Source organism: Thunnus maccoyii, chromosome 1 (genome assembly GCF_910596095.1).
Source record: "Thunnus maccoyii chromosome 1, fThuMac1.1, whole genome shotgun sequence".
Taxonomy (NCBI): domain Eukaryota; kingdom Metazoa; phylum Chordata; class Actinopteri; order Scombriformes; family Scombridae; genus Thunnus; species Thunnus maccoyii.
The window spans coordinates 34,807,057-34,833,398 of record NC_056533.1 but is presented as its reverse complement, the minus strand read 5'-3'; the positions used below and the strand labels follow the sequence as shown (position 1 = coordinate 34,833,398).

Here is a 26,342-nt window from a genome sequence, read left to right as displayed (position 1 = left end):
CTACTTGCAAGTATTGTGTGTGTATCCTAAGCCTGATATACAGTATATTATTCCTCCGCTGCACTGGGTGACTTGTTCCTTCGTCCGTGAAGAGAACGGTTACTTTAGTTTGTTTAGGAACAGCTCCAAAGAGTAAAAACAGCAATAAGATCGTAAACCTCAGCAGAGAGCTTCCTAGTACGGGAACACAGTTCTGTTTACAGAACTTCACCAGCTTGTTCTGCTACATAAAACAACCTCTTGACTTTCTGGTAATACAGAATGGCAAAAAACACTTCTGTAACCACTTCACAACTCTTGCTACAATCCATTGTATTCGGGAGGATGGGGGAACAACCTCTGACATGGAAAAGTGCAATGGAAAAGTAATTCAAGTTAGAATTCCAAGTTGGCAACTTGGGCGAGATCCGTCTAGCGTGGCGGCGCACACAATGAGCAGTGAGCAGAATTACTTTTTCATCAACTTTTACCTTATGTAGTGTTTGTGTAGTTGCCATTTCCATTTATTTGATTTGTGCTCGATAGAGGTCTTTGCGAGCATGTGGAACCAGCCTATCGGCGCTGTGGTGTCTGATATTGGCCCTGAGTAGATGCTTGTGAAGTTCACAGACTTGCCATGGCGTCCATGTTTTTAAGAGCAGATGCACTGGCACACAATTAGATTGGAAGTCTGGAATACCGACTCGGAACTATCGACTTCCGACTTACAATGGATTGCAGCATCTATTCAGGCCTTCCTCACAATGGATTGCATAAATGCATTCTGGGAAATGTAGGAAACCAATTACTGAAGTAGGGAACTCCCTCGCTCACTAATCTGTATTTAACTTGTCATGGACGCTACTTGTTTGGAGTTTTTTTGAGAGCACGATATAGTGATGAACTTCACACTCAGAATTCAGACACTCAAATAAAACGCTGGAGGGTAAACACAGCACAGAATACTGTAAACAGAGAAAGAAAATTAAATTACAACACATGTATCTCAAAGTAGCAGCTGGAAAACGTTGACTATCACTGACTGATTCTGTAAAGCTACGTCGAGGGTGGATTTTTCCTTTAACATCACTGTTAGTCGTTTAGTCACGTGTCTCTAGCACGTGTCTACCTGCGCCAGGTTCAGCCTTTTGACATTAGGTTTGGTTTTACTATCTAAAATATCCTACGTACAGTATCGATCCTGTCTGCACGTACTAAGTCATGTGCAGCGGTGTTGTGTGCGCTCTCTCTCCGCCGCCTCGACACAGTCCGCTCAGATGGAAATGGGGCAGGTGAGGACGCGATCCTCCAGCAGGACGCTGAGGACGAGGAACACAAAGTACAGTACGAACATGGTGAGGCCCAGCATTCGGCTCATCTTCCAGCGACAGATGGCGATGGAGATGATGACAAAGAGGAGCATGAGGAAGAGCAGCACGATGGCGCAGAACAGGCCGTTGGAGCTGACGGTCACCGGATCGCCGTTGTGTAACAGCGTGTACATGAGCCACGGGACCGGCAGACTAAAACCAGAGAAGAGAGCGAGTACAGTTCGATATAACTCCAAAGAACATGTTCTGTGTCCACCAGAAAACAAAGATCTCTAAGTATAACTAACATTTTCAATCTTAAAGTCTAAATCTCACTTGTTTCTTTATGTTTTTGAACTACGAACATCTTGCTCAGTTGTATCAGTGATTTGCGTCTCTTTATCTGCTAATAATACAGTTGGTGTTCCTCAGGGTTCAATTTTAGGTCCTATACTTTTTTACTTTTTACTTGCTCCCGCTTGCTTACAAAATGTGAAAATACATTTCTTTGCTCAACTTTAACGACCCTGTTGGCCTCGCCTCTCCTAACTTGTCTTCCTGACATTAAATGATGGAGGTCATTGCTAAGTTTCTGCAGCTAAACGAAAGCAAGATGCCATAAATTCTTGTATAAAAGCTGATATTCAAATGCTAATAATACAGTTGGTGTACCTCAGGGTTCAATTTTAGGCCCTATACTTTTTTACTTTTTACTCGCTCCCGCTTGCTTACAAAATGTGAAAATATATTTCTTTGCTCAACTTTAACGACTTTTTCTGCAGCTAAACGAAAGCAAGATGCCATAAATTCTCATATAAAAGCTGGTATTCAAATAATGGCCGAGTCTCAAATACTAGCTGAGGGCCAGTCCTAACAAATAACTGGTTGCTCATAAAGGCCAGCTAAAAAAAAATAAACAAAACATCGAGTGGGATGGAATAACCTGCAGCCTACTACAACAACAGCTCACATGATAAATTTAGTATAATGTCCGTTTCCACAGCACTAACTCCATCAGTACAACAGCTGAGTCATGTTATACTCACCTCTCTGCTGCTCCGAGTTTCTCTTTTTTTAACAGAAATAATGTTTTCATTCTTTGTTTAATTCCAGTTGTTTTGGCCTGTGCTGAACCGCTGAACCCGTCGACAGAGCTCAACACTTCCTGGTGTTTTTTCACATTAAAAAACTACTTATAAAGCTTCGAGACATTTGATGTGAAAATTCTGCAGGAAGTGTTGTTTGATGCTTAACATCATTTGGGGGGAAAAAGGCAAAGTGGAAATGGACGTTAAACTTAAATTTATCAAGACAACAGTTCAACATGGAGGACGTTTTGAGCTGATATTAACTGGGGACGTTAGTAATAAAAGCCTGTCTCTAATAGAAGTCTGTCCCATATAAAGCCATTGCCACTTTTTAAAAAATTTACTGTTGACGTCTTTGTTTTTGGACCTCCAAACTCTGATCTCAGCCTATAAAGAAGTTTAATATTTGTTAGTTAGAGTGAGATTTTGAGGCACACATACATATGGTGGCTCCGTAATGCTTTCTGCAACAGAACTATATAAATAAAATCATAACGTTTTATTTTGAAAGGAAAGGTATTGCTGTCACTCACCCTATAGTGATGTCGAAGATGTTACTGCCCACTGAGCTGGACACGGCCATGTCCCCCAGACCCTTCCGGGCCACGATCACACTGGTGATGAGGTCGGGGATGGAGGTCCCGGCCGCCAGGATCGTCAGGCCCATGATTTCCTCTGAGATGCCGACAGTCTCACCCACCTGTGAACAGGTGTAAAAACAGCTGTTAGTACAAATGAGGACGTGTCGCTACCGGTTATCTAGAATCAGTCCCAGCTGTTCATATATTCAGTGTGGTTGTAAACTGCAGTTTTTTTTATGCCACATTTTACACATTTATTACCAACTGAACTTGGAGCAAAATCAAATCTGTGACTCCTCCAGTATATCATGTTCAACCTTGTATTTATTTTCTTTCTTTTATTAAAAAAAAGAAAGAAAATATTAAAAGAAAAAGGAAAAGAAATACAAACATATATATATATATAAATATTATATACAATATATAACTCAAATAAGTTGCACAACCGACATTCTCATAAAGAAAAAAAGTACAAAAAAACAAACAATGAAAAAAAGTGTAAATTAAGGTTCTAGAAAAATGATGTTCTTGTTAAATCTGGTTTGTTTTTATTAATGAAACTATTTATTAATTAATAAAAATCGGGAAAAAAATGAATTCTGGGTGAAAGTCTTGTTTTAAATATACAATTTATGACAAACACACACACACTATAGTTAAACAGTTTGTTATGAATTACTTTTAGCAGCTGATTTGTGTTTGTTTATGTGAATATTGTTCTCTTGCAGCAGGAAATTCAACAACTTTTTGGGTGTAGGAGACATGAAACCCAGGTGATAATCAGCTGATCATTCTTTAATGTTTTAGTGAAAATAAAAAACTATAAACAATTAAACTTAAGCATATAATACTGTATGTGGAGTGCTGGAGTGTAGTGAGCACACCTGTATGTGATTGATAAAAGACACCTTAATAAGCCTTATGTAGAAGCCTTAATCATTACCTCTAAACATCAACATTCACATCACACACTGGAGAAATGTGAGATAATATGATTTACCGGTCCTCAGTTGAAGAATTAACTAAACTGCTGAATAGTTGGTGTTTAAATTCTTTGTGTTTAGTTTACTCTCAGTACAAACATCAGTGTCACTGTACTGCAGCTTCCTGTAAACACGACGTGTGTGTGCGTGAAGCGTCGACCGACCTGATGAGCCCACCACACCATCAGGTAGGAGAAAACTCCGATCCACAGGATGGAGCCGATAAACGTGGCAGCAAAGTATCTCGTGGACGTCTGGAAAACACAAACAGATGTTCATACTAATTAATATGTTGTCATATAAACATCTGACTGCAGAGATTTGGATCCAGATATATTAAGCAGTTCTCGTTAGTTCACCTCGTTAAACTTGGAGACAGTTATTTCTATCAGTATATGGTTTTATAATATTTTGTACATGTGTGAGCTCAGTTTTACAGCACAAACAGGGTCACACTTTAAACAACAGAGACAAATTTAGTTAATTTATTATTAATGTTTGGATGTTTAGCATCTGTCTGGCAATAAATTAATAAATTAAGTGCAGTAGTCTGTGTACTTTTTGTCCTAAACTGAACATCTGTATGTTTGATGAGCCACATTAAATACATTATATTGTATTATATTGTTGTGGAATAAGAATAACGGTGATTCTCAAGCGCTTTCTGTCTGATGTACATCAACAGTCTGATCACATGAGCTCAGTTAGTGCTTTAATGACACGACTTCATATTATAATCTGTTAATGTGAACTTAAACTGAATGATATTTATAGTACCACTATTAATAATATAAAGGCAGATCTTGTCAAGAGTATTATTTTCATAAAAGACATCAGATATCCTGGAATTTCTGAGGTTTAGTCTCTTTGTTTCAGTAGGTTTGGTTAAGTCTTAAGAGGTTTCAAACTGTTATTCATTACTTTTAGCTCTTAATTAAGACTTTCCTGCTTGTTTTCTAGCTAGTTTTTACACTCTCAATCACAGCGTGTTCTCAAGTATGTCTTTAAAACAATAATCAGGAGCCCAAATGAACATTGAAAGTGTTTTTCCTCGCTGTAATCGTTCCTCCTGTTCATACTGTGTTTTCAATGTAAGTCTCATTTTGTGCAAAAATATATTCAAACATTTATCTGATGCTGACATGAGGCTTCAGCAGTCTGAGTTAGTAAAGTCAGGTTGATATCTGCCACTAGTTACAGTCTTTGTGTTTCTCTGTTGAGGTGGAGTGGAGGGAAAGTAACAAAAAAAAGGGACTTTTGTACTAAAAAGACAAAGAAATCCACTTGATTTGACTCATTCAGACGACTGAAGCTTCATATTAACTTCAGATAAACATTTGAATATGTTTTTTTATGAAACAACAACTGGATTTTGTCCCCCATGGTCGGTATGAACTAGAGAAATGATTCCAGCAAGCTAAAGCTCAATTTATGGTCAATCAGAGCTGGTTCCTACGATGTGTGTACAATGTGAGGGGAGGCAATGATATTGTTTAGATACAGGGATAACATGGGGGATAATATGCATATTTTCAGTCTCTCCTGGAAGACGTTCAAAGTGTTGCACTCGATTGTTCACATAAAAAGTGACATATAGTTGTTTGACAGTAGCTGCGTCATAAATGAACACAGCTGGCGAAAATGTCGTTGCTGATGGTTTTGCTTTATTAATAACTAAATATCAGCCTCACACCAGTTTGTAATCCTATTTGTGTGAATATTTTGCTCCTTCACACAAACATATATAAATATAAAAACCCTCGGTTGGGAATTAGACAATTAGAGACACAAATTGAAACTATTTTCTATTAAGGAAATTAAAGAAAACAAACCTTTGTGGATCATCCTGATAAACCAGGAGATTGTTTCTTGACACTTTGCTGTTTTTAAAATATATACGTACATTTTAAAGCTCTGAGCAACACAAAATAAATCCCTTTTTACCTAAATTGTATCTGTGTGGCAGATAAATCTCACAAATATCAGCAGATAAACTAAATAGATAGATAAAACTATTTACATGATGAGGTTCTACCAAGAAGTAAAATGTGTTTGGGTGAAATGACCCTTTAATGTCATGTTGGAACCAGCCACTGTAGATTTATGTTAGATACCTTAAAGCCTCTGGGAATGAACCAGTTTCACTCCAAACCAGTTAAAGCTTCACCTGGATCCAGCTGAAAATCTGTGCTGGTCTTAAATTAAAGCTTCAGTTTCTATAATAGAGAAGTTTTTCATTCGGGCCTCTTTAATGACGAGGCTCTGGTTGCTATGGTTGCTACGGTGATGCTAATGACGGGTTGTTACGCACCGCGTTGCGGACGTCCGGCAGCGTGAGCCACAGCGGGAACACGATGGGCAGCAGGAAGAGATATGTGGCCTGCTTGCGTGGAGTTTCAGGCCATTCTAAAGACAACGGCTCATTCTCTTCCTCTTCCTCCTTTTCCTCTTCCTCCTTGTTTCCACCGCCATCGGTATCGCCTCCTTCGCTCTCGCCGGAGTCGCTGCTTTCCTCATCGCCGCTCTCGTCGTCGGAGCTGCCCGCCGAGCCCTCAGACGCCCCCGTTGATGCTGCCGCCTGCAGGAAAGAGAGACAGCGTGTTTGTCTCAACGTTAACGTATTAATCCTGCAGCAATCAAGTCCTCAAGCTGCGTCAACATCTGGAGAGACAGAACATTGTTTACCCCCCGCCCCGTGCACAAGAATGAAAATGACTCACACAAAATAAAACGGTTACTGCTCTTAAACTCTTCTGATTACAGTCATAAGTCTGAACGAACACCACAAGCTGAAACACACTGGTCTCGTGTTACTGGAGTTTTGACCTCTGAAGGCTCCTCATAAGAGTTTACTAGTTATTTTGTTTTAACAACCTGAGGCTCTCTGGTGAACATCAACGTTCACATCCAGCTGTGGACCTTTGTTGCTCGTCGTCACTCATCTCTTTCTCTCCTGTTGTTTCCTGTCATCTTTCTAATTTCACCATCCAGCATAAAATACCCTGAAAAGTTTAAAACTCTAAAAACAATCAGCAGAGAGTTTTGTATCTTTCCTGCAGACGTTGACTCAGACGCTGAGGTGGCGTCTGCTGGGTGCAGCTCAACTCTTTCCTGATGATTGAAGACAGTTTTAGGAGCTTCATTGATCTAATCGAATGTGTTTCGCCATTTTTGTGGCCATTAGAGGTTGTTTGTATTATTCAGTTTTGTTCTAATACTTTCTACAAGGGTGTTTATTATAGATATAATGACAAGATATACTGACAGATGAAAAACAAGGACATTTCCCTTCTTTGTGATCTGAATATCAGTTTTCTCTTCTGTGGCGGATATTTAAAATAAAGAATAAAGAAAACTGTAGTCGGTGTTTAACAAATGAGAACATAAACGTCATTTCAGACAGTGGTGGAAAGTATCTAAGTATATTTATTCAAGTACTGTACTTAAATACATTTTTGAGGTACTTGTACTTTACTTGAGTATTTCCATTTGATGTTACTTTATACTTCCACTCCACTACATTTCAGAGGGAAATATATTGTACTTTCTACTCCACTACATTTATTTAACAGCTTTAGTTACTTTTCAGATGAAGATTTGACACAATGGATAATATAACAAGCTTTTAAAATACAACACATTGTTAAAGATGAAACCAGTGGTTTCCAACCTTTTTTGTCTTTTGACGTCTTACAAAAAGCAGTGTATAGTCGGGGTCACATTTCACATGTCTATGAGCTGTTAACAGCTCCATCAAATAGTGATTTTTCCCTCTAAACTTCTCACATGCTTTCATTTCAATAAATGTTCAAATGATCCAATATTTCAGCAAAAATCAAAGATTAGAGAAAAAACTGAAAACAGATTTGTGTATCAGAACTTTGTTTTTTCTTCTTTCCTCTCCCATTAATCATCTCACGACCCCTCAGATTTATCTGGTGACCCTTTGGAGGGGCCTTGACCCCTAGGTTGGGAACCACTAGACTAAACTAGCTAACTGTATATAAAGTAGTGTAAACTAGCTCCACCTCCAGCAGCTACAACAGTAACATGCTGCTCTAACACTGATGCTTCACTATTAATAATCTAATGATGTCATATATAATAATATATCAGTCAGAGGGACGAAACCACTACTTTTACTGCAATACTTTAACTACATCAAGCTCATAATACTTATGTACTTTTACTGTTTCATGCAGGACTTTTACTTGTAATGGAGTATTTTTACATTGCTGTATTGGTACTTTTACTGAAGTAAAGGATCTGAATTCTTCTTCCACCACTGATTGCAGATTATGTGTTTAATATGTACACGAATGCATACAAACACATTTAAATCTGTTAAAATGTTAAATCTCTTTCTGTTTCTTTGCTACTGACGTATCTTGAGGTTTTTTAACTCCGCGCTGAGTCGACGGCGTCTCGAGAGGCTGATCAGAAGGCTGAACGGCATCTCGCTCCTGCTCGATTTTAATCAAGGAAGGAAAGATATGAGGAATCAGAGCAGCTTTCGTCACAGCAGTGACTCATGCCAAAGCATAAAATCGAGGGTTGGTGAGTAGGAGGTCTGCTTAGGAGGCAGTTTGTGATGGACAATCGATTTCTCTCTTTATGATTTCTACTTTTTTTTTGTCTCCACTAAATCTACTGAAACTGTTTACTGCCATCAAACTTCACTGTAGCAGCTGGAAACATCTGTGTGACGTCGTGTTGTCTACATTTCTCATTAACAAGATTCATTTTACATTTTAGGGCTGAATGTTGTGTTATTAAAAAAAAGCAAACAATAATATGAGTTAATAGCTCTCAGTAGAGATATGAATTTGCAGCTAATTCAAGCACAACATGAACTCTGCCTTCACATGTTCATCAATTTATTTCCCATCGGTGAGGTTGTTATTAAGAAACGGCTGCGTTCAAGTGCTTCAAAGCAAGAACAAGAAGGATACAGATGCTGCTGCTATTTAAAATTATCTCCAAAATCTAAACTCGTGAGGAGCTTTTGTGAGTATTTTCTCAGTTAGTGTACCTTCGACTCTTCCGGCTGAGCGGTCGTCTTCTCATCCGTCTCCTCGGGCTTCGGAGGCTGTGAGGTGGACGGCTCGACTGCAGCGCTCCCCGGTGCGGCGGCGCCGGCGGCGGCAGCACTGGGCTGCTCAGACTTTGGCTTCTGATCTTCATCTAAAGAAAGACGAAGAACAGACAGAATCACAGACATTCATCTCTCCTCAAAACACAAACGCAGCAGATATGTAGAAGTTGAGGTCATTGTGGACAATTGATTAAAATGTTTTAACTTAATCTAAATCCTCAAGTTTTTTTTTAACAGAGCTGCTGTTTATTTCACACTTTTTGTAATCTGAGCGTAAACATTGATTCGTTTTAGCACAATTATTATGCTGTGTGGGCCAGTATGAAGTACCGGTGGGAGTGATTGGAGTGTTTGGAGATAAACATGCTCTACTAATGGAGGAAAAGACACACACACACACACACACACACACACACACACACACACACAGACACACACACACACACACACAGAGTCCCATCTGCATGTTAATCCTCAGGCTGATTGATTCGGGCTCGTCGAGGCCTCTCCAGGCTCCCTGCAGCCCTACTTGGCTCTGCACCTCAGACTCTGAAGCACCTCATTACTCCACACTGTGACGCACAAACACACCGACGGAGAGGCTCTGCTGATTGTGGAGAACCTCCTCCTTAAACCCCAAACCGTCTCCCACGATCAGCAGACGACCAATGTCTTATAGTAGCTGTACCTCAGAATAAAAAAATCTTATAATATCATTTTATATATATGTAAAAATATCACCGAACCATCACAAAGCACGATATTCACTTCAGTGAACAGAAATACAGAGCAGAGCTGTTGCTTCTGAACTCTCCGGAGTTTCAGTATTATTATTATTATTATTATTATTATTATTATTATTATTTACCAGTATGTGTGGAGAGTTGTGAAACTGTATCTCAATTTGTACATGCGGATTCAGATCTGTGGATTTGTACAGTACGAGGGCTGCCACTAACATTATTTTCTTTATCAGTTAATTTTTCCAGTTATTTTTTTGATTAATCGTTTATAAAACATTAAAAAAAAAAAAAAAAAAACAGTGAAAATGCCCTTTGCAATTACCAGAATTCCGAGTTGATGTCATCAAATGTCTTATTTTGTCCGACTAAAAGTCCAAAACTCAAAGATATTTAATTCACCATCATGTAAGATGAGGAAAAGCAGCAAACGTAAATGTATATTGTATACATGTATAAGAAGTTAAAAAACTTGATGTAAATGGCGTTTTGTTAATAAGTGAGTAATCAAGTATTTACCTTAAAGAGCTGGAAAAACAGAACTCAGTTCCACTACAGGTGCGTCTCTCATTGACTGTCACCTATTGATCGTTATCTTGACATTGGTGGGCGGGATCAGTGGCAGACGGCAAATAGAGGGCGAACATGCGGCGCCTTACCGAGCTCAATAAACTACTATTAAATATTTGATCATATGATCTAGTTTTTTACTTTTTAAGCATTTTTACATTATGAAATTAACAAATGAATCTATGTTGTATTCTCTTTCCTATTGATCACCGTCCAGTCAGACAATACAAACTAATGCAACACCTCATCCTGCCTACAACTACAACCAGTAAATGGATGATTGATGAGAGAAGACAGTTCAGTAGTCGTGCTGAGCTGTTGAACGGAGTGTGTTTGCTTTTTTGATTAAATTGTTGAGTAAATATCTTCTATATTGCACCAAGCAAGACAACAATGCTAATGTTTTAGCATACAAACAGTACTTCATACAGTTCATTTACAACAGAGCTAGGCTAACAGTTTCCACCTGCTTCCAGTCTTTGTGCTAAGCTAGGCTAACACACTTCCACGTCTGTCTTAGGAAATTGATTGATATTCTCGTGTGTTTATCAAAAAGTCAGATTATTCCCTAATATTGACTGATATTGCGACTCACCTTCAGAACGGCGGTGATGTGACTTGCTCTGTAATTTGCCTGCGACCGGGACGATCAGAGGCTTTACTTTGTTCTTGGCTGTAATTAAGAGAAGGATCGCTCGTACAATGTGAGTCTTTATTACATCAGACGAGACAGACGTCCTCCACCAGCAGCCACATTGACACGCTGTCGACCTTAAATTCACACACTGGACATTTGGTAAAAGTTTGACACTGAGTGCATCAAACGAGAGTTACTTAAAAACTAACAAACCGCCCAGATGAATGATTGAATTGAGCACAAAATGAGTTAGTTTTCTGCACCTGTGCTAAAAATGTAAACCTAAATCCCTCCAGATTCTTGTGATCGATGTAATTTTTCCTCAGTTAAGAGTAAAAGGTTAAATGTTTAAACTGAATCTTGGTCCCAAATGTTTTCTCACTTCCTTGAATTTGCATTTCTGTGTTTGGAAATTGTTAAATTAGCAACAGAATAAAGTATAACTGTCTTTACATATAAACTATTCCTATTTCAAAAAGGTTTGTGTCAAAAGTTTTACTACGTTTTTACCTGCTTTAGTGCTAAAACACACAAAAATGCATGTTGTTGTTAATCAGTGTGAAAGGAAAATGAAAGATATCATGTAAGAAGCACTCGAGTGGTTCAAGAAAATTTGTGCCATCTGTCAATTTTCTCGTTTCTCTGAGGTACGAATGAATTTTCAAGTGGAATAAAGTCTTGTGTATATGACATATCATTTATTATATATGTATAATTTTAAATGTAGTATGTTGTATGGACTCTCATGTAGAGAGTTGTGCTTTTCAAGTTTCAATTTTTAAAAGCACAAAAAAACTGTGTTTAAAAAAAAAAGAAATTTAAAATACATGAGTCCAAGTCTCCCATTCCCACCCCAACAAAATGTCCATAGCAATAAATAATGTCCTAATCTGAATAATGTTGGAGTTTGTATATGATACTGAATTCATTAAAATAAAATATATAACTACAACAAACTCAATGAAAATCAACATGAAAGACTCCTCTGAGCAAATGTGAAAAAAAGAGTTTTAGGCTAAAAATACAAAAATGTTTTTGCTTAAGGCCTGTTGTTCATGTTGTTGGTTTTTAAATTTTATTGTTATGTTGTTAGCGGATGTTTTAACATATGTTTTATTGTATTGAAGACTTCAACAACATAAGATGCACTCATGAATCATTTTCCAGACTCATTTTGAAGCCTCATTAACAGCCAAATCCTCCTGGAAACCTTTTTTTTTTAAACCAGAACCAAAGAGGAGAATCTTATGATTATTATCCAAAGTTCTGCAAACAGCCAGTGTGTGAAGAAGGTCAGTGATCCTCACAATAACACCGAAAAAAACACGACACAACGGCACAGAAACAACCGGATGCAAACACAGAAACATGCGACCATCAAAAATCAGTAAATCAAAACATTTCCGGGACAGAAGCGGATCAAACTCAGCACAACAGACACTAAACAAACACTAAACCTCACCTTTCCTCTGCAGTGACCCTTCCCCTCTGACATCACCGTTAAAGGACGTCTCTGACAGAAACACACAGCGGCATTAAAACCCAACGTCATCATCCAACTCTAGTCATGTGACATATAAGCATCAAATATAATACGCAGAAATACACACACATGAATTACGATCACAAGAGGACACGACGAGAAACATGACAGCGAGGCGACGTCTTGTTACCTTGCCTGGATTTCCTCGGGCCGGGGGTTTTGAGTGCCCCTCTAAATGCTGACTCTATACATGGAAACCACAGCAATGAGTTTTCTTTCTGGTCCATCTGACTTTTATTGAATTTTTAGATTATTGCACAACATTTGCAGTCCAGTCTGTCTTAAAGCAACAGTCAGGAGCCCAAATGAACACTGAAACTTGTTTTTCTTGCTGTAATCATTCCTCCTGTTCATACTGACCATTAGAAGATCCCTTCATAATGCACTTACAATGTATGTGATGGGGGACAAAATGCACAGTCGTCCTTCTGTGCAAAAAATGTATTTAAAACTTTATCTGAAGCTAATATGAAGCTTCAGTCGTCCAAATGAGTCAAATCAAGCAGCAGTCACACGTTATTTCTGGTCTTCAGGTTATGCTAACCCATCGTTGCTAACTTTGGAGCTAACCCCCTTCACTTTTCCAGCACTTGGGGAAACAACAGACGTGACTTTTTAGCATTTATTAACTGACACACTGTAGTCTGTACTGTACATTTACTGCCAGACTGACAACTTACCGCTAACCTTTCCCTCTGCTCCGCTAGCATCCACCGTCACTTTCCTGCCGCTCACTCTTTCCCACTCGCTACGCAAACATACTACGCAATGACGTATTCCTTAACGGTGTTACGCTACCAATAGTTTCCGAGGCAACGACACAGAGGTTGACTCAGTACTGGAGCAGCGCTGCACAGAGACTCCCAAACGTTATTGATTCCCGAATGATTGGATATTTGACGTTATTTTTGGCCTTAAAAAATATTTCTTTAGGCCTAGCAGGGGTTCTCGTTGTTATAATTATAGGAGAAACACTGATTCAGTAAACACTCAGTAACCGTTGAGTACAGTTAGACCTAGCAGTCTCCATTAGGTTGGGCGAGTTCAAAGTTGTGAAAACAACGGGGATGTTTTGAATACACCCCCCGTTTTTACCGGTAATTTGTTAGTCTGTCCCTCCCGCTGCAGGAAATAATGGATTATTCCTAGAAGGTTGTTGATCATGGGTGTATTATATGAGCTGGATACTGGACTAAAAATGGCGCCCATTCAGTCCTATAGGAATTGCTCGCCTGGCGCCATGGATGTATTAGAAGAGCTCTTATTAACACATCCATGCCGTTGATGTAGCACTTTTCTTCATATGAAAGTAACACTGCGATTATTCGACCAATGAGAATTTGGTCGGATGAGAGTGTATCGACCAACTAATCGACCAGTCGACTGGGAGACTACAGCCTTAGTAAAAAACAATGAAAACTTCCATCACAGTTTCCTAGAACACAAAGTAACGTCATCAAATATCTTGTTCTGTCTGACCAAAATCCCAAAATATTCAATTTATTATAACGTAAGACAAGTAAAAGCAGCAAGTTTTACACATTTGATAAACTGGAACTCTCTAATGTTTGGCATTTCTGCTTGAAAAATTACCAAGTATCAAAATATTTACAGATTCCTTTTCTGTTGATTGACTAAGTGATGAATCGTTATGTCTGTAGTTCTAAGCAGACGTTTCTAAGTGTTTATTAATGTACAGTGTTTGTCAGCAATTAGAGCTTCTCTTATTGACCTAGACATATTTTATATTATTACAACTGTGTTTTACTATATTGTGTCATTATCTGTTTATACACCAGTGTACACTTATTATAATTATTATTAGTAGTAGTAGTAATGCATTACAAGGGACATGACTAAGAGCTGGTCTTTAACAATGTTTAATTTTAGTTGGAGCTTTGCTTTAAGGCCGGAGATAAAGAAGACGCTTACATTTAATTAAATCAAATAAAAGAAAAGATGACACTGGACTGAACTGCTTTCTAAAGTAAGACTGGAGTTTTACATTATTGTGCTGATAAAGACGCTGAAAACTAAAACCAGAACCAACAACAGGAACCAGAAGTGGACAAAGTCCTCATGCTCATGTCTGTCACTCACTGAGCACTTTATTATCTGCTGCTCCACACCTACAAGTATGTGTTTGAATAATAAACATCTTTAAAGTTTGAAACCTCCTCAGGTTCATGTTAAAAGACGCCGACAGGTTACCACGGCGATGGCATGCTGTACAGTCCAGCTGCACGGAGTCGGTGTCAGCTCCGGTCCCACCGCTCCACCGGTTCCTCAGAGATAAAGAGCTTGGTCTGCTAACACGCTGGCTCTTATCCAGCTTTTATTAGCCTGTATTGAAAAGCTGATTAAGGATCAGTGGTGGCCGAGCGCTGCGAGAGCGAGGAACACGACCTGCGGAGTTCGAGGACGGGCTGAAGGTCGCTGTGGTTCATCATGGAGGGACAGAGCTGAGTCACCACCAGCAGCACAGTGTGAACTATTAGATCCAAGTCAAGATGTCCGCAAAGACTGGGAGAGTTATGAAATTAAACTAATGCGTTTATATTGTTACGTAATTATGTAAAGTCTCAAAATGTTCTCTAAAAGTGAAGATTAATTTGTTTTGTAAGAAATAATATCATAAGGATAAGAAGTTTGCTTTTCATGAATGATTTGCCTGCTTATTCTTAATTTTAGGGGCACGTGATCATATTTAAGGACATTTATATTGTATAATTATATATAATAGTAAACCTGAGTTCAGATCATTATATAGAATTACATCTCTCCACTCGTTTCCTGTCATCTCTCAACTGTTGCTGCATAATAAAAGGCATAAAATATAATATAAAAAACATTCAACTTTACCTTTCAGACAACACAATTTTTCAGGGTAACGTTTTAGAAAACAACTTTTGCCGACATGCTGTTGTGTTTACTATAACGTCAACTTTTCTGTTGATTTGTTTTCTGAAATGTTGTGTTTTAAACCTCAGAGTCGCTGCAGTTTTATCATAAAAAAAAAAGTTGTGGCTGACAACTTGAAGGACAAAAACTTTCATCTCTGCTGGTTTGTCTCCTCATTTTAAATGTCACGATTGTAAATTCCTCCGTCATTTTTCCACAAATGCCTCTTAAATTACATCCGTAATAATCTGCCATCAGGATGCAGATGTTAACTTGTGATGGTCGTTACCTTCTCCCAGAGGGTCCAGCGTGTGGATCATCAGCTGGAAGATGGTGCTCCTCAGCGAGGTGTTGTGAAGAGAAGCCGAGCTGCCGCCTCGCTGCAGGACGGGACGCACCTGCAGACCAGCACACAGGTAGTCAGAAACCAAACAGCAGCAACAACCTTCAGGTAAAGTTGAACCGGTGCAGATCTTTGAGGGCCAAAACCGACACCAATATTTTGGTGTGAAGAGCTGATATTTTCAGCTAAAACATACTTTTAAATTTGACAGTTAAATGCTCAAAACCTACTAAGACTCAGTGTTTTCCTCCACTAAAAATCTTCTAAAACCACATTTTAAACAATTTGCAATCTGTACTTTTCATGATCAATGCTAGCTATAATAGAAATGACCAATTTCATTACTAAAAAAGTAGAAAAGTAAATAATGGACTGTTTGCTAAACCATTTCCCTAAACAGCAACTGTCTTATCATAGCTTAACAACCATAACTAAGTTTAGATTTCTCTACATGTTGAAGTGGGGAGCATGAAGTAAGAGTGATACTCTGCATTTAAAGAGTTCGGAGGGTTGTGTCTTTTTATTGAGCCTCTCCAAAACCAAAAAATGCAAAAAAACAAAAAACACAGAGTGGATTTAACAGTGTTTGACTGTTCTAACGTAAGTTGAAATTGTTAGCATGTCCAGCTAACTAGCTTACTTCCTACAGTAGTAACCTAGTGTGGAGTTAACATTAATTATCTGTTAACTCCTAGTGGAGTTATTCAGTTGGTTACAATCTTCTGCAACCTCACTGCTAGATGCCACTAAATCCTACACCTATGTAAAAACATAATGTGTGAAAAGAGGAACAAGTGTGTAAGCTAAACAGCCAAACGGTCATTTAAAAATAATAATAACAGTCAGATCTTACATTTTTTCCTTATCATACTTATGACTAACTTGCTCTACACTGCAATACAAGAACAATGTTGTTTCTTTATTTCCATGTCATGGTTTATCAAATAGTAAAGATGCAGATTATTTTTGCCTCGGACCTGTTAGCTTTAGCCTCAGTCTTTTAGCATGTATGTAGCCATCAGTTGCATGTTAAAGACTTCTACAATATTATTGATTTATTAAGTGTTAGCTGATAAAAATCTGCCTGCTACAGTTGTCATTTCAGTTGGCAAAAATCAACTGTTGCTGGCTAGAAATGAAAAGTGTGCTTTTGTCAACGTTAGTCTGAAATCAAGGTTGCAATTTTTCAAAAATTACTACAATTTTATCATTATTAACTGCGTATGTGCAAACTGAGAATGAAAAACAGCAGTAACTACGCAGGGCACGACTTAAAAACTGTAAATTACACACTGTTTCTAGGTTTGGTTTAATTTCTCACCAAAATTACAGCACAAAAAAAAACAAAAAACATACAATTTTTAAGAGTTTTTAAAGTTAATTTAACACATTTAACTGTGTACCAGACCTTCTCAGGCCTTGAACTCAATAACTGCAGAAACGACTTTCTACTTGCAGTCCAGCTGATAAAACTCTCCACTGTACAAACACACAGGTGGAAGAATTATACACGAAGAATTAAAAAAAGGGAGTCAGGAAAGAACCTTGAGTCTTGTTTTGTCATCTTGTGAGTCTGGCTGCTCCGGTTCTGGTTTGGATTTATCTTCAGTTTTCGGTGCAGGAGGAGCAGCAGGGGCAGCAGAGGGAGCAGCAGCAGGAGGAGGAGGAGGTGCAGCTTCACTCTCCTGTAAAATCAGTAACAACTTCATTAGTACGTCAGTAGTTACACATAAACAAACATCTGAATGCTTGTATATGTCACAGTTTTGTTCCCAAGCATAAACAAAAGAAACTCATTAAAAAGTCATCTGTATTAAACTAAATTAATAACATTTATAACATCTTACAACTTTTGTAGTCTCACCAAGTTGTGGTATAATTTACAATTTCCTTATTGTAGTCTGGTAGGACCACAGATGAATTAGCATTAGCCAGACATAATTTCAAGTAGACTTTTTGGAAATTTCTCCTGAATTACACAGAAGAATATACAATATATATATTTTTAGTGAAAGAGAGAAGAGTTAACTGAAATCTCGTCAAAAAGAGAAGTGAACTGAGTCAGTGGTTGAAATAAAAATCAAATCACTTGTCATCTCATGATGTGATGAGATGCAGTTGCAGAATGATGAATTCAGGACTCTTTCATCCCTGAACTGTAATCCTTAACTGCTTCAAATGAAATCTCACTGCTGTCTCATCTTCAATTATGTTTTGAAATATAAAAAAGTAGTTCAAACTGAAAACCGGCCTCCATTTTTTTTTTGACCGGACATTAAAAAAAAATGACCATGACTCAATCTAAGACATCTGGTTGAATCATATCTGCTAATGTAATCGGTGAGGAGGACAGAGGGCGACGAAGAAATCAAAAGACTCTGGTAGACAGTGTAAAGATTTCACCTCCTGATTTAGGTTAATATATTCTAGCTGCAGTGTTTTGTACTTGTGAATGTGTAACTGTGTTCCTGGGTAGACCGGACAAAAGACTATTAGGGTAATCCAATCTAGTTAACACTGTAGCATGTATGAGTTTATCGCTATCAGCTAAGTAATGTATGTCACACCTTCAGGCTTATTAGCTGATCTTGAGGTTAGTTTTACGACCTTCCTTATTTCAGCTGATGCTGTGTTTCATGGTTCGAACTGCTAAATAAAGTTGCTTTTGATCAAATTACCACACAGCAAACCCAGAGCAACCTTCCAGTAAACAGTATACAGAGAGGGGTTTAATCAGGGCCCAGCAGCTCATTTTTGTCGCATGGACCCCTTGCAGGTTAATCCGGCCGTGGCTTTAAGAAGATCTTGGTTTCACTCGATCACTTGCCTTTGGAAACCTGTGTCTGTTGCTGATTTGTCTGTGTGAACAGACCAGGTTATCTTTTATAAAACTGTTACAGATGCTTATGTGCAGGCTGGCTTTGTATTTTTAGTGTAAGTGATGCATCCAACACGTTTTTAAGGCGACCTGGTCCAGCAAGCATTAATTTTGGAGTCACGTTTCTGTCTATCTGGTGAATATAAATCCAATATTCACTCCCATAAGCTCTGTTATTGATCTCCACCAGCTCCTGAGAGAAATAATCTTTAAGCTGCTAAATGCTAATGTTCACTAGCTAGTTGCCAAGTTTGTCTGCCGTTTGGTGCTACGCAGGTAGTGCAGCAGGCTGAAAAACGATGCTATAAAAGCTGTGAGAGTGAAGCAAAACAGTAAAACTTTGAGCCATAAAACGAAATAATGTGCTGGAAGATGCTAAAAAGCTCTGTCTCTCTCTACAAGCAACTCTGTTCACATAACACAGTCATTTAATGAGTTGTTAATATAAAATATTGACTGGTGTGGCTTTAAGTGACTATTAGTGACTTTTTTACATAACAATTTATCTAATGACAGTGTGTAATGTGTTGGTCGTAGCTCATAGTGATGAACCTACAGAGTGACCTCTCGGCTTTACGGAGCTTTATAGTGAGTTTCAGCTCATTGTTTATCTGTCCAGCTGCAACTTTACAGTTTTGGTTCTCAGTGCTCTCATAGTGTCGTTTTCGGCCGCAGCAGGCAGAGAAAAAGCTGTAAAAAGCCACTGTACACTACCTGCTCAGCACCAAACAGTGAACAGACACAGTTAGCTGTAGACTAGTTGGTGAACATAGTGGAGCATTTAGCAGCTAAAGAGACAGATATTTCCCTCAGGAGTTGGTAGAAAAGCAAAAACAGAACTAAAAGAGAGTGAATATTGGACTTACATTCACCAGGTGGACAGAAACACGACTCCAGATGAATGATAATGTTGCTCCGTAACTGCTGGATGTGGAAATAAGCAACTGTTTGCTAACAAGTTCAACATATCAACATAAAAGGCGATGATATGGTCAGTTAATGCAGCTTTAAAGTTGTTTTTTTCATATTTATTGTTGTATTTCAGTAACATGTTTATAATTCTAAAGTGTTTGGAGAGAGGAAGACTATCTCTACATGACCTCTCATGATTTTTCTTTAAGTTAAAATTCTGAAAACAAAAAAATTGTGAATGCAACAAGTTCTCTTAAATTACTAGAGGGTGCCACTTAAAAACACATCTGTTTATACGGGTGGTCCCATTGACTTTGTGTCCTGTGTGCATTATTCAACAGGTATCCACAGGTTAAAGAGATAAGATTAAAAATACTGGTAAAAAAAACCCTGAAAAAAGTGTTTAATCGTGCAACATTGATATAAATAGATAATAAAATATGGATAAAACGTATATAACGGAATTTGTGTCAGAGGATATTTTGAATTCCAGTAATTATGAAGCATTAATGTGGCATCATGCCTCGTTACACTCAGTGTTATGACTGAAGGAGCACATGCAAACTGCAGACGTGCTTCAGGCTAATTGAAGAATGAGCCGGAGATACTTGAAATACTGAAACACAGCTCTGCATGTTAATTAGACTCAGACATTTACTGCTGTCCGTCAGCTGCAGAATCATGATTGCATGTCTGCTGGCGATCTGCAAAATAACCTTTTTATATATATAAAAAAATAAATTTATTTTCTTATAAATGAAGTGGAAACTCTTCATACTGGTATTTCAGGACTGTGGCGGAGACAGAGTGACATTTCCATCACTTCATCACTGTCACGCTGTCTGTGACACCTGGAGCCCTTTCTGTTCGGCATCATCAAAGGATTTTACACAAATACATGCTGTCACCTGCTCAGACGGACAAATCACTGTCCCCCCCCCCCCCCTCTTTCACTGTATCTGAGCAGGCAGCAGTCCCAACTGTGAGGAGATGAAAGGACAGAAAATATACTGTGTGTAGATAGAAGAGAAGTCGTCCGGTAACAACTGATCTGCAGAGAAACGTCTGTTCTGTCTGCAAACAGCTGATGTTACGACAACATGAGAGTTAAATCAACTCTTCTGCTCTTTGTAAACTGAAGTTGGAGCATAATTATGTATTTTCAGGGCTGCAACCAATGACTATTTGCATTTTTGATTAGTCTTGAATAATCATTTGGTTTATAAAATAAATCACAGTTTCACAGAGTCTAAGGTGATGTCATCAAACGTCTTGTTTTGACCATCAATCCAAAACCCAAAAGATATTCACTTAACAATAATATAAAAATAGTAAAAATCGAAAAATCTCACACTGGAGAAGCTGGAACTAAGAAATATTTGGCATTTCTGCTGACAAATCATTTCTTTGAATAATTTATTGATCTCCCAATTATTTTCTAGATTAATGCATTAATTGTTTAAGTCTATAATGGTGAAAAATGCTCATGACAATATCCTAAAGCCCACAAGGTGACGTGTTCAGATTTTGCACAATTAACAGTACAAAACATAAATTCAATCAATCACATAAGGCAAAGACAAACAGCAAATCCTCAACGTTGAGAAGCTGGAACCAGAGAATATTTGGCATTTCAGCTCAAAAAATTATTTTAACTATTCATTTTCTTTGACTTAATCAAAAAAAAGGATACATTTTTTTTATATGTAAGGGTTTTTTTTTGCTCCTTTTGTATTGCAGAGCTGCAGAAAATGATCTATTGCACAGAGCATAAATCAAATAATGTAATTATTCGACTTTTCTAATAATTTTCTTTATTGTGATGTATATTCTTACCATAAAATATTCTCTGATTTGAAACATATCATCCAGCCAAATTTTACCCCGACACCACAGAGCCAATTAAATAAGTTAATCTGCAACTGTTATAATAATAAATCTGTAAAATCAGAATATCTTTGGGTTTTGGACTACAGTATGAAGACATCACCTTTGATAGTCATTTGTCGCCGTTTTCTGATATAATTTCAGCTCCAGGCAACAAATGTCACTTTAAAATCGAAACCATCATCACTTGAGAATCTGCTGTGTGGTACTGATGTGATCCGATGTTGCAAATCAGTGAAGCTGCCAGTTTGTGGCTGTCATCGGTTGTTTGGAGATGCTAATGTTGAACGGAAGAGCTGATGTGACCCCGAGGCGGCAGTTTACATCTATATTTAACCATAAATTTAACTTTGATGGACACAGACGGATAGAAACACTGGCAGAGTGATGTTTTCCACCAACACTCATGATCTTCTCTCTTTCTGACTGACCTTCTCCGGCTCCTCGGCGGTCCACACTTTGACGATGTTCACGTGCTTGTTGAGCTGCGTCTTGACCACCTGCTCGATCTGACTGTTGAACTTCATGAAGCTCACGTAGCTGATGTAGCCCATCACCAGCAGGATGCTCTCCCACCACAGGATCATGTTGTCCAGGAAGAAGATGATGAGCATGATGAGGTCCAGGATGTAGAAGGTCACGTCCCGGAAGAGCGGCCACCAGGTCAGGTGCAGCATCTCCCGGGAGAAGATGGCGCACATGCCGATCACAAAAAGGATGTTGAAGACGGCCGAGCCCACGATGGTGCCGATGCCCACGTTGCTGTGGGAGATGAAGACGCCGATCAGGGAGGTGAAGAGCTCCGGAGCCGAGCCTCCGGCCGCCATGAAGGTGGCCCCAGCTACATCGTCAGAGATCTGCAGCTTGTTGGTGATGACCTCCAGCGCGGGAACAAAGAACTCATCGCAGACGATGGCCAAGGCGACAAACATGTAGGTCATGCCTATGATGTGCAGGGCCACCCAGCCTTGCCGTCGCTGCTCCACCGAGAAGAGGTCCTCTGGGTACTCGCCCTTCCTGTGGGGGGGCTGGAAAGGGGGACGTGAGGGAGCTGTGGTGGTCGGCGGCGGTTGAGTTGGAGGAGGTTTGGGAGGTTGAGGATCCACATAGACACACTGTTCGATATCTGTCCTGTTGACGATTATTACCAGAGGAGGTTTGGTGGTCTCAGGTGAGACGACCTCCTCCTGCGTCTCATTGGGTGCCATCACCTCCCGAATGTTGACCTCCACAACATCATCGCCGCCCTCCTCTTCTCTGAAAACGTCATCCGTCTGGGCGGAGGCTCGCGGCTGTGACAGCCTGGCCTTCAGAGTCAGCGTGTAGACGAAACACAGCAGCACACCTGAGATGAAGAAGAGGACGCGACTGCGCTTGAGTCTCCTCCTCGGAGGCGAGTGCACGTTCATTGCCCTCGTGTGTCTCGACTCCAGGAACAGGAAGTTATGTCAGATGCATTGCTATTCCTTGATAGTTCCAGCACCGTTGTGTGGCGAGAAGATGCCGCTGACAGAGAAGAGACACACACATGCGAGCGTAGTGTGTTTCATCTTTTACAGCGGAGCGGCTTCAACCTGTGGAAGGACTGAGAGCAGAAACAGACACACAGCTGAAAATCACACCATCATGAACGTGTGTGTATTTAAGATCCCTTCTGCTTGCATAGTTGCAGAGGCAGATCTGCTGATGTGTGTGTGTGTGTTGGGGGGGGGGGGGGGGGGGGGGGTTATGGGGGATGCAGACAACCACCTGTTACTATGGCTACATAATCACACTGGCTTTGGCTTGTCACAAAACAGGAGTCCATTTAAGACACGTTCAACATGTTTAAACGATCAGAAAAACAAAAACAGACTTGAGCGTCAAAATGAAACAATCAATGTTTAATTTATTGATGATTATATAATTAGCGCTGTTACACAGAGTGAGCGCGCGCGCACGGGAAGGACGTGATGAAATGCGCGCGTGCAGTAAACGAACGTTAATGAAACATTAATTAACCCAAACAGCAGTGCATTAACATGTGTATGTTAATAAAAACGCGTAAATGTAGGACTGAAAAGGGCGTGTTGAGGTTTAATTGTGGAGTAATTGAGCCTCAGCGCGGATTAATAACGCAAGGTCGACACAAACCTTTCATCTATATTCCTCCACGATCTAAAAATAAATAAATAAATAACGACAGAAAGATATTAAAATGCAGCTGTGTGCGGTGAGTGCTGGTGCGGGTCTTACCTGTACCGCCGGCTGCTCGGCTCCTCGCCGCTGCGGACCGTCCCTCCAGCTGTGCGTAACGGACGCAGAGATGCTGACTCCGGTTTTTGGGGAGCTACAAGGGCGCACCGCATGTCAGGGCTTGAACGAGGCTCAGCATAATGCTACTAAGAGGATTAGGAGCCAAACACCTCTCACCTTCCCTTTCAGACATAACGCTGTATCAATACACCAACATTCAAACTGTTCTTGCTGCTCGCAGCTTCCAGTTTGAGGTGAAACTGCTCCGCTGCTCCTACAGCCCGATGGATGCAGAATAATTAGCTGGTCGCAGGCTGACAGGAGGAGTTTGGTCGTTATTTTTTGGGTGTGGCAAGGTGTGGCCTCGTTTTAGGAATTGTTTTTTTTTTATTCTCCCCAAACAGAGAAATGTGATTGAATAAAACTGGAATATGAATATTTTATAATGACATAACTAGAGGTGGAAGAAGTATTGAGTTATTTTACTTTAAGATCCCATCCTGACATGTATTAAGATATATAAAAATACTCTATAATATGTTTCTATGTTTTTTTCCACAGTTACCACTTTAAAATCCTTAAAATGGCATCAACTCCCTCATTAAAAAAATCCAGAATCTATGAACATGCAAATATTTTTCATTTGAACTTTTAAATATCTCCTAATTCACTGTCAAGTCCTCAGTGTTTCTCAGTGTTTGTGAACTGGAGGCTTCAAGTTTCCACATCACACTTGTATAAGTTGATTATTGGATCAATTGGCTCCCAAACTCGTTGTGATGTCATAGATCCTGTTCATAGGCCTAAAAATCAGGTTTTTAATGAGCACACAGAAACTTTCCACTTGCAGCAGATTAATGTATAAACAACCTTCTAGTGTCAAACTGCACAGTGAAACTCAAATATAACTGTAGGAACAAGAAGAAAAACATATTTTTGGGTGGCGGGGACAGCATTAAAATACTATAAGTAAAAGTCAAAGTCTTGCATTTAAAATGCAAATATACATACATACACACACACACATACATATACAGTATATATAATAAATATAACACTGTTGGGACACTAAGCAAGCAAAATACTTACAATGGGCAAGTAGTTTTAATACTTTTTGGGACTAATTTTGACTTTTATTATATATATATATATATATATAATAAAAGTCAAAATTAAGTCAGATACACAATGCCTGTAAAAAGTATTCATCACTCTTGGAATTTGTCGTATTTTGTTGTCTTAAAACATTGAATAAAAGGGGATTTAAGGTGGATTTTTCTCTACAAATTGATCTAAATTAATTACAAATATAAAAAATAAAACACATAATCTGTTTTACATGTAAAAAAAAACTGATCTGAAAAGTAACAGCTATGAAATAAATGTAGTGGAGTAAAAAATACAATATTTTCTTCTGAAACGCAGTAGAGTGGAAGTGGAAATATTCAAGTAAACTAAATGTACCTCAACTGTATTTAAAGGACAGATTAACAATTTCTAAGTGTCTCGCTGTAATCATTCCTGACTGTTGTTTTAAGACAGACTTGAAAAATTGTGAACCTGTACCTCAATATGGAGGCACTTAAGAAAATATTAAAATAGTACCTCCAGTCAGAGTCCCAGCTGTTTTCACTTCTGGCTGATTAGACTTTTGATCAGAGTATGTTCGTCTAAATTATGAGTAACATGAGGTCACTGAAATGTCCTAATAAGGATAATGAAGGTTTAAGTTTTCCCACCCTAACAGGAGTGAGGACTGCATCAGTCTGTACACGTCCACACACACTTTTTCTCCCAAACTGCTGAAAAAAATCATTAAATAGTTGCTTTGATCTTAACTTTGTCTTGTAAAAGTTTATTACAACTCAGCTTCCTGAGCTGAGTCAGGTCACAACCCAACATTCATCATAGTGACACTTTATTTTTAATTTTATCATTTATAAAAAGCGTAAAGCTGAATAAAACACACAAGGAAAAACAATCTTCCCCTGATGTACTGACGTATAAAGTGTCATTATGCTGATTGATTTTAAAACGCGCCGACAATCAAACATACAAACTTGTGAAATGAATATGTGTTGAGATGTCCTGGTGGAAAAATACTTTTGTTTTTTGTTTTTTGATGACATTGCAGGAACAGAGATCTGAGAAAACACACCTCACCTCCAAAGTAGGAACTCTGATGTTTATTTTATTCAAGAACATTGTCAGAAAACCACACGTGTGACTTATAATCCAAACGCCAGCATTCGTCTGCCGACGGACAAAACGCACCAATAATCTGTACAGCAAACAGTCGACTGAGTGTCTGTATCAAGCTGTGTGTCCACTACAGATGTAAATCAACTGAAAACAAACAAAACATATGAAAAGCAACAACTCAGTAAACACAAATAAATATTAAAAAAAAAAATAAAGTAAAAGGCTCGAACGTGAAGTGATTAAAAAGGACAAAACATTTTTTAAAGTCATGTACAGTCAGTGACGGACGGCTCATCGGGATATTTAACAATCCCTGAAATATTCTGATATTCATTCAACATCAATAAAACTTTCTGACTTAAAAAGGTTACAGTATTGACTTCACTGTGTTAGTGTGGATGCTTCTCATATTGCAGTCTGGGCTCAAAATGGAACAAACCATCATATCAAAGATTCAT

General features: G+C 38.8%; 1 protein-coding gene across 2 annotated transcripts; it reads right to left on the bottom strand.

The window, feature by feature from the left end:
* Nucleotides 1–24,018, bottom strand: LOC121881663 (sodium/potassium/calcium exchanger 1-like). Of its 2 annotated transcripts, XM_042389518.1 has the most exons (10): nt 23,860–24,018; nt 23,683–23,776; nt 21,879–23,032; nt 17,315–17,455; nt 15,717–15,825; nt 8,974–9,125; nt 6,253–6,519; nt 4,106–4,195; nt 2,911–3,077; nt 1–1,502 (listed from the first exon to the last, which is right to left on the bottom strand). In XM_042389518.1, exons 3-10 carry the CDS (start codon nt 22,854–22,856, stop codon nt 1,253–1,255), a joined length of 2,154 nt encoding a protein of 717 aa, XP_042245452.1. In that variant the 5' UTR covers nt 22,857–23,032; nt 23,683–23,776; nt 23,860–24,018; the 3' UTR covers nt 1–1,252. The 2 variants fall into 2 exon arrangements, with proteins under 2 accessions (XP_042245452.1, XP_042245422.1); XM_042389488.1 differs by having other exon boundaries at nt 23,683–24,018.
* Between the last annotated feature and the right edge of the window lie 2,324 nt (nt 24,019–26,342).